Here is a 16382-nt window from a genome sequence, read left to right on the forward strand (position 1 = left end):
GGGGAGGGGTGAGGTCAAGAGGTGGCCACAAGTCAGGCTGAGGATCTCTGATTCCATCCCAGAGGCACTGGAGAACCACGGAGAGTGATAAACAGGGAAATCATAGGGTCAGTTTTGGGTTTTAGGAAGATACATCTGCCACTGTGGGGAGGGTGGATGAGGGGACATGGCAAGGAGCAAGGTTGTGGCGCTCAGTGAGAGCTGCCTGTGGAGGGAGATGGGGGTGTCTATGACCACGAGGAGGAAACTTAGGAGGAGAGGCCAGTGTAGGCAGAAAAAAAGTGACTTATTTTACTCTCTTCATCCACCAAGCCTCCATTTCTTTGGTAAGTCATTGATTCATTCAATCAACAAATAATTATTTCGCATCTGTGCAGAGCACCATGCTAGGGGACATTAAGAGTAATAAGGATGGTGTTATTCCAGTCTTCAAGGGTCTTGATTAACCACCTTTTCAAGTGAGTAGAACAGTCAATAGCTTCTCTAGGATTTTAGAGATTGTTCTGATCAGTGGAGAGGCAGATGATCTAAGAAACAACACCTAAGTTTGTATGGGAAGGGTATGGTGACTACGCGTGTATGTAGGTGTATGTGTGTGTGTGTGTACACATGGGCACATTGGGCACGTGCACATAATGAAACCAAAAACCTTAACACCAACAGGTACTTCTATAACACACATACAGAAAGAGAGAGACAGAGACAGAGACAAAGACAGAGAGATAGACTTTTGTGTCAAACAAATTTGGGTCTTTTGAATTTTCCCCTAAAAGGCCTGGTAGAATAGCCCGAGGGAGTCACTTGTCTGGCAAACTTAATTTTACCATGCAAGGATTAACCTGGTATTCCCAAGGGCTTTAGGCTATAGGACCTCAGGGATGGTCCCTGCTCTGTTGGCTATTTCTCTGGAAGGAGGGAGCAGCAGTGGTCTGAGCCCCCAAGTACAAAGTCTAGTGCTTGGCGTCCTTCACAGAAGCCCAGGCTGCTCTGAGAAAAAAGACTCCCTGTGGATGGTGAGGGCCATTAGGTCCTTTTAGCATATACCCACTGACTCATAAGCCTCCTCACTGCCTTTTTAACATCCTTGTTTCTCAAGCTATACACGATGGGGTTGACCATGGGAGTGACCACAGTATAGAACAGGGAGAAGATCTTGTTCAGGGCAACAGCCTGGGTTGCTGTGGGAATGGTATACACTGTTCCCAGTGTTCGATAGTACAGAGTGACCACTATGAGGTGGGAAGAGCAGGTGGAGAAGGCCCATTGCTTTCCTGCAGCTGATGGAATCCTGAGGACAGCAGCAACATTGTGACTATAGGAGGCTACAGTGAGTAGGAAGGGCGCCATAGTGACAAAGGAGGCCAGCAGGAAAGTGGTTTCCTCCACTGTCTCAGTATCAGAACAGACCAGCTCCAGCACAGGGGCCAGGTCACAGAAGAAATGGTCAAACTTATAGGTTGGACAGAAAACCTTATAGGTTGCAGCTGGAAAGTCATGGTAACAGTGACCACAGGGGTTAGGAACTCACCCAGCCAAGACCCACCTGCAAGCGGGATACATGTGTAGACGTTCATGAGGGATGGGTACTGGGGGGGGCTGCAGATAGCAAAGTAGCGGTCATAAGACATGGCTGCCAGAAGAAAGCACTCAACTACTGCCATGGAACCGAAGAAGTAAAACTGGACCACACAACCTACAAAAGAAATCACCTGGGGACCTGAGAGATGGGTCTGCAGCATCTTAGGGGCAATGGAGGTAGTGTACCAGATCTCAAAGAAGGAGAAATTGGACAGAAAGAAGTACATGGGGGTTTGGATGCTGCAATCAAGGGAAATGACCGTAAGGATAAGAATGTTCCCCAGCAAGGTCACTACATAGATTCCCAGAAATATCCCCAAAAGAAAAAACTGTAACCCATGCAGACTCCCAAATCCCAGGAGGAGAAATTCATTGAGAATGGTCAGATTACCCATATCTGTGACATTCACCTTTAGACCTGAGGAAAGGACAGAAATATAGCCAGTTGGAAAAAGAGCCATGCTCCTGGAGGAGGGCAACAGTACGAGATATGCCGTATATTATAAAACTCAAAGACCCTGTCTTTTCTCCTCTGGAATAAATTTTCTGTTTTGTTCTACTAGGTGTATTTACCTAATAGTTATAGTGAAATCAGAAGCTATGCCTTGGAGAGTTAACAGAGAGGGTGTCTCCTTTGCTGTTTTCCACTCTCTTTCTTGACATAACCTGTGATGAATCTACCTTTGGGAGTCTCACAGTGGGAGGCAAACACCTCTTAATGGGGACATGGCGCGGAAGCTTCTCTGAACTTCTGAAACTCAGCTTTTAAGACTCAATGGAAATGTGAGTCCAAGATTATAAAATAGCATTAGAATTCACACCACCCTATTTCCCCCCGAACCCCTAAGTCAGGGTGGGTTTCACCAGGAACGTAATTGGAGGGAGGAGGGGAATTCAGAACTACTGATCTTAAAGTACCTGTAAGAAATATAAGAGTTTCTGCCAGGCTCTGGGGACATGGAGCTGATTGCTTCCATGGCATCAAATTCCTATGGAAATTGGGGGGAAAATGTATGTAAAGTTATTCACTTGAAATGTTAGAGAAAAATTATGTTCCGTCCTTCATAAATGAAAATGACATTCCTGACTCACAAGCAGCAGGGATGGGTTAGCAGTGAGTCATGGATGCAGTTCCCCCGTCCCCACAAGCACACCCCCACCCCCCTAGCTCAAAGACCCAGATTTGTGAAATGGTTGTCTGGTCTTAGCGCCTGAGCTGTGTGATACGATTAACAATCAATCTGTGCTCTGGCCTAAATTAAGGGTAAGTGTGAGGCCACAGTTAGCGGCTTGGTTCAGTTGGTGTTCTAGGCTGAAGGTTAAATCTGTGGCCAGGGAATAAAAGCCATCTTTGCAGCTTTGCTTCAGGTAATGACAATGTGTCCCTAAAAGATTACAGTTAAGTCATATTTTTGTAAATGAAGTCCTATTTTAAATCTGCTCGGGGAACTGGCTATTCAAAGGACTCTTGTTAAGAATGCTTCTGTGACATGAAAGAATTTCTCCATAATTTATCCTGTGTACCAATATGGATTGTTAATACACTGGGCTTGTGTAAAGGAAGGTCCACCTATAATGGGGGTATCCAGGACATTTAGGGAGCCTAAGGTGGTACTGAATGTAATTACAGTGTGTAAGGAAAATCAGTCAGTAACTAAAGTTGTCCCTGGGGGTGATAGCTGCTTCCTAATTGTGGGATTAAGCTGCAGTGTCCTATTACTTACCATTTTACCTTGTCTTCAGAGACTGGCAGCCAGCATTCAGAACCGAAATTAACATCATTAGATTTTTATCATTCAATCCCAAGTCTCATTAATTAACAATGAGTAAACTTGATTTTTCCTTTTGGGTTTACAGGTGTGCTCCTTGGTGCCTCCAAATTCAAAGGCACACCAGCTTCCCTAAATCCTTGCCCATCCTCTCTTTTCTTGCAGTGAAGACAGAGTAATGATATCGCAAAAGAGAGGTTTCAGCTCAGAATTCTTTTCATTCTTTCATTCAGTCATCTATTCACTCACCATGTATTTTTGGACACCTACTATGTGTCATATATTGGGCTAGGTAGGCATTGGAGATAAAATTATGAACAGGAAAGTCATGGTCTCAATGTTTCCAGAGCTTACATCCTACTAGTGGAAGTGGTCTCAAAAATAACTGTAAAACTAGTATTGTGATCAATTCTATGTGGGTATTAATATAAAATACAGGGTCTTAATACAAAAAACAGTATGGGGAGAGGTGACCTTGTTTTGGCAAAATGGTCAGGGAAGATCTCTCTGAACAAGAAGTCATATTTAAGCTGAGATCTGATGAATGTGGAGTCGCCAGCTATGAGAACAGTCAGAGGGGAGGTATTACAGGTAGAGAGGCAACATGTGCAAAGGCCCTGAGTGAGATAAGCACTTGAATACTGGAAGAATAAAACATACAAGCAAACAGCAAAAAACAACTGTGGCTGGAGGGCAACAGGTAAGGCAGGTGAGGGAAAGAGTGATAGGAGGTGAATTTGTAGAATGCATATCGGATTTACAATTTGAAAAGATCCCTCAGGCTTCTATGTGGAGAATGGACGGTAAAGGGCTAAAAGGGAAGGTGAGAAAACTGGTGAGGAAGCTAATATATTAATACAGGTAAGAAATGGTAGGATCAAGTTGGGATGGATAAGGTGGATTAATTTTAAGGCTTTTTACATAGTAGAATTGATATATATTTTTGTACTTTTCTGTATGCATATTATACTTTAATAAAAAGTTTAATGAAATGACATAGATTGCAGATGAATTGCATTAGAAGAGGGCATGAAGAACAGGAAGGAATTAAGGATGAATCCCAGGCTTTTGGCTTAAGCAACTGCATAGATGATCATCTCTTTTCCTGAGATGGGAGGACCAAGTAGGTGATTTAGTTTGAGGGGAATTTTCTTTTGTTTTCCTTCCTTCCTTCCTTCCTCCCTTTCTTCCTTCCCTCCTTCCTTCTTTTTTGTTAGATCTAGTGGGTTATGATCCATTGCTAGGATGACAGTTTCAATCCTCATATGGGTCAGTAATCTGGTAACAGACCGAGCCCCAGCCCTGAGAGACAGGGCTCTCACTGTGGCCACACAACAAGCTTAAGTAAAAGTCTGACAAACTCTTGTCCTTGGTCTCAAAAGGGACCAGGGAAGAGAGTGAAAGTGTCAGTATAACCTTTACTCACTCTGTAGAAATTGCTCAAAGCACAGGGTTAGCAACTGCATATCGGGAGCACCCTGTGCATACGAAGCACAGGAAAGCACAGTTCCATGGAGGGCTGTTAGACTCTCTTCAATGTTGGTCTCCAAGAAACCTTCATTAATGGCAACCCAACTACCCAGAGCTTTCAATGATCTGAGATTTAAAAAAAAAATTCTTTTGTCTCATTTTGCCTTTGCGTGAAAGAGACAGGTAATGAAACAAGCTTAGTCAAGAAAACAATTTTCAGATGTCCCAGGGTTGGAATACATTCAGTTCTACTCTTTCTCTCTTCATTTCATTTGTAGTTCTGGCCAATCAGAACTAATGCTCAGAATAATGGCTGGAGGCTCTGAAAGATCCTCAATCAGTAAAGAGTGATTCAAGTATATCATTATACTTGATTTACTAAGTTGCGACAGTGGACTCATATATCTTAGTGGAATATTGTTTTTAGCAAATACAGTGGAAAACAGCTTTGTTCTTACCCTTCAGTTATCCAGAAAATCTAATTAAACAAATACCCTTTCCCCCTTTCCCTTGATGTTCCCTTAATCAGGACTTGTCTTGGCATTAATTCTTCTATGTCCTTATAATTACCAAAAGGTATTCATTAACATGAAAAGTTGGTGCCCAGTGTAAAATAAAATCCCCCAAATTTACCTCCCCCCACCATCTCCAAGATGCTAATAGTTGCAAAAGTACAATAATAAAATTGAAAGTGTAGCAACATAACTAGGGAGTGAGAGACATGGGAATGAGCTCAAACTCATTACCTCTTCTAGAGTCAATCCAGGAAAACCTCTTGGAAAAGGGGGTGGTGAGGAGGAATCCAAAGAATGGCTGAAGATTAACTGCTGGAAGGGAGAAATATACAGCTTGATAAAGAGAGCAATGATCTGGCTATACCTATCATGTACCATCTGATCCAGCAATCCCACTGCTGAGTATATATTTAAAGGAAATGAAACCAATATCTCAAAGAGATATCAGCATCCCCATGTTAATTGCAGCAATGTTCATTACAGCCAAGATATAGAAACAACCTAAATGTCCATTGATGGATAAACAAATAAATAAAATGCGGTACATACATACAATGGAATATTATTCAACCTTAAAAAAGAAGGAAATTCCTGTCATTTGCAACAACATAGATGAACCTAGAAGGCCTTATGCTAAGTGAAATAAGTCAGACAGAGAAAGATAGATGCTGTATGATCTCACTTACATGTGGAATCTAAAAATGATGAGCTGATAGACCAGAGACTAGAGCCGTGGTTACCAGGGGCTGGGTGTGTGGGGTGGGGAAAATGGGAAGATGTTGGTTAAAGGGTACAAACTTTCATTTATAAGATGAATAATGTACAGCATGGTGACTATAGTTAATAATACTGCATTGTATACTTGAATTCTCTAAGAGCGTAGATTTTAGGTGCTCTCACCACAAAAAAAGAAGGTAACTACATGAGGTGATGGATGTGTTAACTAACTTGATTGTGGTAATCATTTCATAATGTATACAAATATTAAATCATCATGTCATACATTCTAAAACAGTTAGAAACCCAGTGCTCTCCCTTGCTTCAGACCCCCAACTCTATCCATTTTTTAAAAAGTAAGCAACAAACACATGACATGCAAATGTGCCCTTAGCTCTTTATTCTCCCCAAAGTTATATTGTACTGGTATCAGGGGCAGTTGTTTAATGATATCAGGGATAATTGGCAGGTACAGAAGATCATCTTGGTAGCCCAGTCCTCACTCTTTAGGTCATCCTTTTGTCTAAATACATATAAACCTGTTCCTGAAAGTGGTATGTGAGAGATACTAGGCTGGTGAGCAGGAAAACTACCCAGAGACAGTCTTTGAAAAAGCAGAGCAGAGAAGAAATCCTTAACTAGTACTATACTAGCTCTTCTACCAATAGATGAAGTTGGGGGGTTTTCTTGGTCAACTCTCTCTATAAGTAGTGCCTTTCTTGAATAATTCAAGTCTGTGTCATGCAGCAGGAAAATTTGATTATAAGTTTATTTTCCTTTGAGCACAACTTGTGGAACATTATAGACAGATCACTTTTTAAAGGAATTGTACATTAATGCAAGAAACCCCTTGGTGTCCAGGGGAATGATTTTGTTATTTGTGTTTTTGCACCTTGAGACCTAGACATAGACGTTATTGAAACCAGGAGACAGGCATTGCTGAGATATCTGAAACAAACATTGCTGAGACCCAGAAACAGACTGGGAGATAGGCATTATTGAGACCTGGTGGCAGATATTTCTAATTCAACTATATTCTTTGGTGCCAAATACTTTCCCCCTGTTCTGTTCCATTTGTCAACACGACAGACAATGAAATGGGCCAGGAAATATCTTGGGCCAAATGATACGTGATGTGTCATTGTGTGACATACCTAGCCTAAATGTGAAGAATGGCAACAATTATCCTAGTAAGTTGTGCAAAGAATAACAGGCTCATACTTTTGGTCCCAAACTGTCAAGATATTTCATATAAAAATTTGAGGGAGTCTAAATAATCTGTATAAACACCTAAGTTTCCCTTTACCTCAACATAGACTTTATAGCAAAAATCCAAAATTGGTGGAATTCAGAAAACATTTTGTCAATAAACCATTCTAGAAAAAAAAATTGGTCTTCACAATGCCAAATACCCAGTTTGAATGAGGAGTTTACTTTTTAACCTGTTATATTTTTTTAATTGACTTCTCATGTTCATCTCGTCTTCTGAGTCAAGAAATAGCATTTGCTAGACTTTCTATGCCTGCTCCATTTCCTTATATCCAGGAGAACTGAAACATCTAGATCCATCATTCTAATACTTATCTGCTCATATGCTCATGGTGTTATACATTTGAATAGTGGTAACATTTCTTTTCTTGCATCTTTCACTCATAGTCCTGGTGTTTGACTCTAACAACGGAGAAAATCTTAGTACCCCTCCTACTCACTGCTTTCTAATCCCCATTTTGTAGCATTCAAGAGCACTGTCACCACTCACATTTTCTTTTACTTTTTGAAGCTTTCTGCTCCTAGACTCCTCTTCTTCACTGATCATGACAGATTTACAGTGGTTAGGAAGCTGCAATAGTCACAGTGACGAGGTATCTTTGGTCTGTACCAAAGGCTTTATCATGTCACAGGGAAGTAGTAAATTGTAGTAGTTAAGAGCATGGTCTTTTGTGTCAGATAGACCTGAGTCTGTGTTCTGGCTCCACCACATACTCTCTGTGTGACTCTGGGCAAGTAACTTAACCTCTTGGTGCTTCAATTTTCTCAGCTGCAAAATAGAGAATAATTATTATAATAGAACTACCTTATAGTGTTTTCATTAGAGTTGAATGAGAAAATCTATATGAAGTATTGGTGAGGTGCTCAGCGCTCTGTAAGTGCTCAATCTCATTTTCATTTGACAATGTGTACTTGTGTGTATGATTACTCTTCAGATGTTTTATGTGTTGTCTCCCTCACAAAGTTGTAAGTGCCTCAAAAGTAGGTGCAATCTTGTAGTTTTTCTACTGTTCTCCTCTGATCTCCTTCACATATCTAACGTAAGAAATGAGTCTCCAGTAGGATCTTAATAAATATTTATTGGAGTAACTGTTTTCCCATCCCAGACAAAATCTGCAAGCTTTAATATGGTCACTCTTGACAGAAGTCCAGAGAGATTTTTCTTACCTCTCACTGTCCTTTTCCTCTACAGAGGGGCTCACCTATGACCCCATGATCTGGTTGCTTCACTCACCTTGACAGAGAATCAGAATCCTCCATCAAGAGCATTCTCAGTCTAGCTGCTTCTCTAACAGCCCAACTTAATATCCTGCCTTAACTTCCTTCCATTAGGGAGTCAGGTCCTGCCTGTTTGCTCAATACGTTGTTCTCATGAAAATTAATTTCCCTTAAGCCTGTTTCCCAAGGGTAATGTTTTCTCCTTCCACTGGAAAAGTTAAAATTGTAGCGTATACAAAGAGTATCCAGAATATCTTGTGCCAACAAATTTCTTACCAAATCCTGAACTTTGAAGTTTGTGGGTTCAAAGGAGCCAATTACTACTCTGAAGCCAGACTTCCCTGTTGTGATGAACAGGGCCAACCCTCAGCAACACTGGGATATTGGGAAAGGTTGATCTGAAGCTACATTTCCTCTTTCTTTCTCTAGCACATTCCATCCCAGTTTCATATTGTCTCTGAACCCTTTTCCTTTCTCTCCACCTCTAGTTGAGTACTTCTAAGAGTTCCTTTCAAAATATTTTCTCTTTAATTTGCAGTAAAATGCACATCTATTTTTTAAATTAATTTTTATTAGAGTATAGTTGCTTTACAATGTTGTGTTAGTTTCTGCTGTACAGCAAAGTGAATCAGCCATACCTATACCTATATCCCCTCTTTTATGGATTTCCTTCCCATTTAGGTCACCACAGAGCACTGAGTAGAGTTCCCTGTGCTCTACAGTAGGTTCTCATTAGTTATCTATTTTATACATAGTAGTGTCAATCCCATTCTCCCAACTCATCCCACCCCCCTTCCCCCCGGTATCCATATGTCAGTTCTCTACTTCTGTGTCTCTATTTCTGCTTTGCAAATAAGTTCATCTCTATCGTTTTTCTAGATTCCACATATAAGCGATATTATACAGTATTTGTTTTCCTCTTTCTGGCTTACATGGGAGCAACCTAAATGTCCATCAACAGAAGAATGGATAAAGAAGATGAGGTACATATATACAATGGAATAATACTCAGCCATAAAAAGTAATGAAATTGTGCAATTTGCAGACACGTGGATAGACCTAGAGACTGTCACACAGAGTGAAGCACATCTATTTTTGAGGTGCTTATTTAATATAAAACTGAATATAGATCTGTGATGGAAATCTTTGCACATAGTAGGCACAAATTATTTGCTGAGTTAATAAAATAAAGATCCCAAAATACAACTATTTCCTCGAGTATTTTCGGTAATGAATCAACAGCTAATAAAAAGTGGTTTCAAACTTCCACCCCTTCTTTTGGTTCAATACTACTAGGAGACCCCCTTCAAAATATCAATCCTTCTTTTCAGGCCTTGATTTGTGGTTAAATTTCTTGAATTCATTATGAATTTGGAATCCTCTGAATAATGATGTACAGAGCCTCACTACTGCACTAGCTACGAAGGAAAAATTTATTGAGAAAATTAATATTGTAAACAAGGTTGCAGGGGTCGTGCTTAACCACCTCAGGAGAATCAAGCACACGTAGTATAAATCAATATTGCTGATTACAAATAATTTGTGTCTATTCATTAAAGCAAATACCTCGGACATTTAACAACCTTTAAAGCTGTTAATTCAAGTTATTGAATATATTCAAGAGGAAACTAGTTGCATTTTAGATTTCCATTCTATTATTCAGTCAGAAAACATTTACTGAATGCCTGCTACATGCATAGTCCCACTATGGGTATATCTTGAATTATATAGTAAGTGTGCTCCTTTAAAAAGTATATATCTTTTAACTTTTCAAAAACTACTCCAATTTCAAATTCATTCAGGGGGCTTTCTAAGAAAAGAAGTCCTGTGGCAAATTTTGGAAGAGTGGGCAATATTTTGTAATATGACTACTTGTCTGATTGCTATATCTCTGTTTTATAAGTATAGAATTTTAAGTAGTAGATTTTCTTAAATAGAGTTATTCCTGTAATTTAAAGTGGCCTTTATTCCCAATTATTACCATCTGTTAACATGCGACCCTAGACTTCTCTGGGTTTCAGATAGCAGCAGGGAAACATCTACCACTACATCCCTAAAAACTCTTTGGTAAGACAAATTCAAGAAGTCTTCCTCTTCCCCTCCCCCTCCCCCCACCCTCTTCCTCCTTCTTTTTCTTCTTCTCCTTCTTCTTCTTCTCCATCTTCTCCTCCTTCTCCTTCTCCTTCTCCTTCTCCTTCTCCTCCTTCTCCTCCTTCTCCTTCTCCTTCTCCTTCTCCTCCTCCTCCTCCTTCTCCTCCTCCTCCTCCTCCTCCTCCTCCTCCTCCTCCTCCTCCTCCTCCTCCTTCTCCTTCTTCTTCTTCTTCTTCTTCTTCTTCTTCTTCTTCTCCTTCTCCTTCTCCTTCTCCTTCTTTTTCGTCCTCTTCCTCTTCCTCTTCTCCTCCATCTTTTTTTCTAGAACAGTGTTACCTCTTTCTCTAAAGAAGCCCATTAGGAGCAAAAGATGGCCTTATTTTTTCTAGAATGCAACCTTGGGAAATTCACTAGATGCATTTTTAGGGCCTTTGTTTCTTAGGGTAAAAATGAGGGGATTCATTTTGGGGGGTGATCACATTATGGAGAAGATAGATTTGTCAGGTTCTCAAAGATGAAGTCCACACAGAGGACTCACTTGCAGAGTAGACAAGGAAGTTGGAGAAAGCATTCTGACTTCCATTGGTAGTGGAGGATCACAGAAAGGTGGTGGCAGTGAGGAAATGTGATACCAGAGCCTATAGAAAAGGACCCATATCCACTGTGCAAGTGCCAAAAAAAGGGATTTACTGTGGAGTACAGGTATTGATTTACGCAGGGGTAGTAGTGTAGTAAAGTGGAGAGAGTATGTGCTTTGAAGACAGAAATAACCCATCAAATTCCAACTTGGCCTTTTTCTAGTTGGATGACCTTGGACAAATTGTTTCAGTTCAGTGCACTTCAGCTACCTCATCTGTAAAATGGGGACAACAACCTCATTAGGTTGTTGTGTGTTTTAAATGCAAATGCCTTTTATGAAAAACATCTGCTAAAATAAGTGTTCAACAAATATTAGTTCCTTCTGTCCTCTCCCCTTTTGTTTCTTTGGTGAAAAAAAAAGAGAGAGAGCAAAAAACAGATGAATAGCTTCATTTACTGCAAAGAAAAGCAGCCGGAATGCCAGAGTTATGCTGATGCTGTGATTGGGAGTTAGGAGCTGGGAGAACCAATGTTTCTCACCAAGTGGCATGTAAAATTTAAAGTTCATAAAAGCTTTATTTACAAGACTGTACATCTCTTGGGGGCAAAGGCCTGACCATATCTTATTTCTCTCTGTAATTACGTGGCTTCGTGAATGGTTGAAAATTCAGAGGACACCAATCAAGCTTACAGGTGGTTCAACATGGACACAATTTTGTACTTAAAAGGACTTACATCGAAGATGCCAGGAAAAGAAAGTTTGAAAATTGGATGACTAGTTCTCAAAGTTTAGTTATAGACTAAAAGCAAAGTTTCCGCTAGTCAATCTTCAAGAGCTGAAGAATGTTATTGATATAGAGTGGTGATTGGTATCTGGGCAGGCTAGTAAGTGCCATTACATAAAGGAGTCTAATTTCCTGCTCTGTATTTTTATCACAGGTTCCAGATGGAGAATTGGATCATAATTTTAATGAACCCCTCTTGTAAGAATTTGTAGTAGATAGGAGGATGGTTTTCATCAAAGCTTAAGTGGTAAGGACAAAGGGACAAGATCTGAGGCTGTCATAGGAACCTCTTTCCCCTCAAGGGCCATCAGCAGGATTAAATAATGGCCATGGTGCACACTAGCAAGACTAAAGACAGGACAAGAACAAGACGGGAAAGAAAATAACTGGGAGTAGGAGATAGGGGAAGAAAGAAGGAAAAGAAAGGTGGTGCTAATGCCACCACTAGCAACTTTAACCACTCCATAGTCATGGTTTACCAGTCTCTGAGCCCTCTCCACTTAATCATGTGATTTCCAGTCACAGGCAGGTAAGAGATATTTATTAAGTCCCTGTTCTGTGCCACCTACTGTGGTAGGTGCAGTGGGCGATACAGACATGATTAGAACACAGTTAGGGTAGAAAAGAGCTTTCAGTCTGGCACAGAAGGCTGACGACTTTTTTCCAAGGTGGGATGAAAAATGCCAAGAGAGAGATTCAAGCAAAGTGCTCGAGTTAGAGGAAGCGGAGAAGACTTCCTAAAAGATGTAGCATTTGAGGTGTTCCTTAAAGGGTGCAAAGGACTTCAGTATGTGAGATTAGGAGAGGGCATACAATGCAGAAGAAATGGATTGAGCCAAGAGACCGAGGAGGAGGGTCTAATATGGATAAAATGATAGCAAACTCTTGCCCCCACTTTTTGCTGTTTCCTATGCACCAGGCAATGTGCTAAGCAGTCTAGATGCATTACCTCATTTAATCCTTATAATAAACTTATGAGGCAGGATTCCACTATTATCCCTATTCTATAGATGAGGAAACTGAGACCAGAGAGGCTATATAAATTGCCCAATGTTACACAAATATGAAGTGGCAGAGCCACATTTCGAACCTGAGCCTATCTGAGTCCAGAGCCCATGCATGCAACTAACCAATAGACTATTTGCAAGTCAGGTCATGGAAAGGCATGACAGCATAGTGTGGCTTGAGCACAGAGCATATGGAAAGGAGGAATGACAGCTGCAGCCAAACTGTGGAGCATCTTATTGGCAGTGTAAGATGTGGGGTCTGGATCCTGTAAACAATGGGAAACCATGGGAAATTTTAAAGTAGTGGAGTGACAGTGAAAGTGGTGCTTTAAGAAGATTAATCTGTCAGCAGTGCAGAGGATGGATGGGAAAGGAGAGAAACTGGAGGCAGTTAAGAGGCTATTGCAATACAATAGTCCGGGTGTAAGGTAGTGTATTAAGCACTTGAACTAAGAAAGCCGAAGAGGGCAATGGACAGAGGAGAGACATTGTGAAGGGAAAAGAAAAAGCAGTTCATGACTAACTGGATGTGGGTGTTGAGGAAGAGGGAGGGGTAGAAAATAAATAAGGGACCCTGAGGTTTAGAGGCTTTCTAACTAGAAGAATGGTGATGCCAGTCACAGAGTTGTTGGACAGCTACCCTGGAGAGAAGTTTGGACTTGAGACTGAAACAGGGAGAAATTTCTAAAAAGTGATCTTTGTAACTACGGAAATGAATGAGATGAACTTGGTGAGAGACAATAGCCAAAGGTAAAAGCTTAGGAGAATGCCGCCATTGAATTGATGTGGCAAGGAGGGACAGTTATAATGGAGGTAGATGAGGGATGTCACTGGGGAGGGGAGAGAAACAGGGAATTGTGAGAAAGGGATCTTGAGAAGGTTAAGTGATTGACATTGTCAATACGGTAGAGGAGTCAGAGAAAAAGAAAGATAGGAAAATACTATTAATTTGAGTGATTAGAAGATCTTTAGTGATTGACAAGCAACAGTTCCATAATAGAGCCAGATTTCAAGGGGATGAAGAAGAGAGAGAGTAGGGGTCACACACTGGACACAGTGGGTGTAGAAAATGCCCAGCAGAGTTTCTGTGGTGAAATTAAAGGAGCAAAATAGATACTTAAGTGGTACTAGGACTATTGAAAGGGCTTCTTAGGGTACGCATGATCCTAGCATATTTGTTAGCTGAAGGAAAATGTTTAATAACTAACAATTGCTAGTGCAGATGTAAAGATTTGGTGTCAAGGGTTAATAGTGACTAGAACAAGATCCTGATGAATGTAAGAAAGGGTAGGTCCAAGAGCTAGGTAGAATGTTTGCTTTGGCAAATATGGGGGTGATATCTACTTCTTTGAAAAATGAAAAAATAAAAGAGAAAAGAGGCCAACTAAAGTTACAGAAGTATATGGAGATGGAGAGAGGGCATTAAACTAGAAGCACTCTGAATTTTCAAGGAAATTTGTGCACCATGCACTGACTGGTCTTGGTGATACCAATAGATTATCTAGAGAAGGGAAGGAGAGTAGGCATGGGACTCGGAGCTTCAGGAGTGTGTCCCAAGCAACTGGCACAGTGCCTGACACACAGAGTGCTCAATAATATTTTTTGAATAAATAAGTGAATAAGTGGACAAGATTTAGAACAACCACTATGAAACACGAGCTATGATGTCACAGAAAACGGATAAAAATATTGCAGAATGACATCCACCAGAAAGGCTAAGATGAGAAAGATAGATGATACCAGAGTTAGTGAGGCCGTGCAGCAGCTGGATTGTTTACACAGTGCTTGAGGGAGTGTAAATTGGTACAACCACTTTGAAAAACGTTGTCAAGCATTATCTACTAAAGCTAAACATATGCATGCTCCGTGAACAATTCCACTTCTAGGTATATACCCGAGATACCAATACTAAATACTAATATGCATTAGTTCACCAAAACACATGAACAAGAATGCTCATAGCAAGACACAGAACATTAATACACTAATAAATATTAGATGAGATGCCTGAGGTTGCTTAGGTCGTAAGTAGTAGAACTGGGATATGAACGCAGGGCTTTCTTAATATAAAGCCTATGCACTTGCCTCTAAACCACATCGCTACTGGATATCATTTATTATGTGCAGCACTTTACATGTATTGTTGGTAATCCTCACAATCTTGCAATATGTGTAATATTACCTACATTTTACAGATTAATAAATCAAGGGTCAGAATTTACTTGCACAAATTCACACAACTAGCAAATGATTGACATATTTTTCTCACCCAAGAGCTAAAGTGTGAACTCAGGTTTCCCTGGTTCCAAAATTCATGATCTTTCTCTTCCATCAAGGGGTGGAGGATTTTCTCAAGTTTTGAGAAGTTTTAAGAAGGAAGTACACACACACACACAAATACCAAAAAAAAAGGAAGTACAGTGGACTGTAGGAAGGGTTCAGTGAAAGAATCCTTGCTAGCCTGGTCTGCATTGCCCAAAAGGCAAAGATTAAAGCCACAGCCAAGAAATGTCCTTCCCCATCTTTCTATCTGTGACCTACTCACTTTATTGGAAGAGCCTGTGAGCTAAGGATGGCTCTAGGTGTACTGGTGAAGTGGACAACTATTGTTTTAGCAGTAACCACTCACCTCTTTTTTTTCAATCCTCTCACCTATTGTAGACAACACTCTAACTCATATTTAACACACATACACACACATACACGTGTACACACACACACATACACATGTACACACACACGCACGCATGCACAGATCTCTAAAACTATTTCCTTAACAATCTAACTTTTCATTGCAGAGGACTTGTTAAATACTCAAAAGAAGTGTTCACACCGAAGGTGACTTAGTGGCTATCCCCACTCACCTGGCTCCAGTTCTAATTCCTTTCTTATAGGGGGTGTTCAGAGGTTTGTGAAAAGTGTCTCTGACTCTTCTTCCCCATGTTAAGAGTATTAGAACACCCCTAATATAACCTCAATCCCCTCTAATATCTTTTCCCCAAAGAGGTCCCTTCCCGACCTCAAGTCATTGCTTTAAGTGGAAGCAATTCTGGGAGGAGAGATTCTAACCAAAGTAGACTGAGCCACAGAGGGCAAGACAAGTTTTGAGGACACCAAGTTGAATGCAGAGGCTCTGACCTTTGCCAGGTTTTCCCTTACTCTCAAACCAGAACCTTGCAGCACAAGCCCTATTGCTCTGTCTGTCCTTTTCTCACCCTCCCTCTCCCGAGTCAGGTGTCTCGGACTCAGAAGATGTGAATTAGTTGCCATGGTTACCTATGAGTGTGCCTGATAGCCTCTTCTCTCAGCCAGTTCTAGGCCCTGGACATCTGTTCTCAGTTCACCTCTTCTAATGTTCCCAAATCTAAGCCCAGGACCATATGC

General features: G+C 40.7%; 1 protein-coding gene across 1 annotated transcript; it reads right to left on the reverse strand.

Annotated features, from left to right (window-relative positions):
• Nucleotides 1-1023: 1023 nt before the first annotated feature.
• LOC103016341 (olfactory receptor 10A2-like) lies at nucleotides 1024-1973 on the reverse strand. The gene is given in 2 exon segments (XM_028166578.2): nucleotides 1024-1467; nucleotides 1470-1973. Coding segments are annotated over 2 exon segments (948 nt in total).
• Between the last annotated feature and the right edge of the window lie 14409 nt (nucleotides 1974-16382).

Source organism: Balaenoptera acutorostrata, chromosome X, assembly GCF_949987535.1.
Source record: "Balaenoptera acutorostrata chromosome X, mBalAcu1.1, whole genome shotgun sequence".
In the NCBI taxonomy this organism is placed as follows: Eukaryota; Metazoa; Chordata; class Mammalia; order Artiodactyla; family Balaenopteridae; genus Balaenoptera; species Balaenoptera acutorostrata.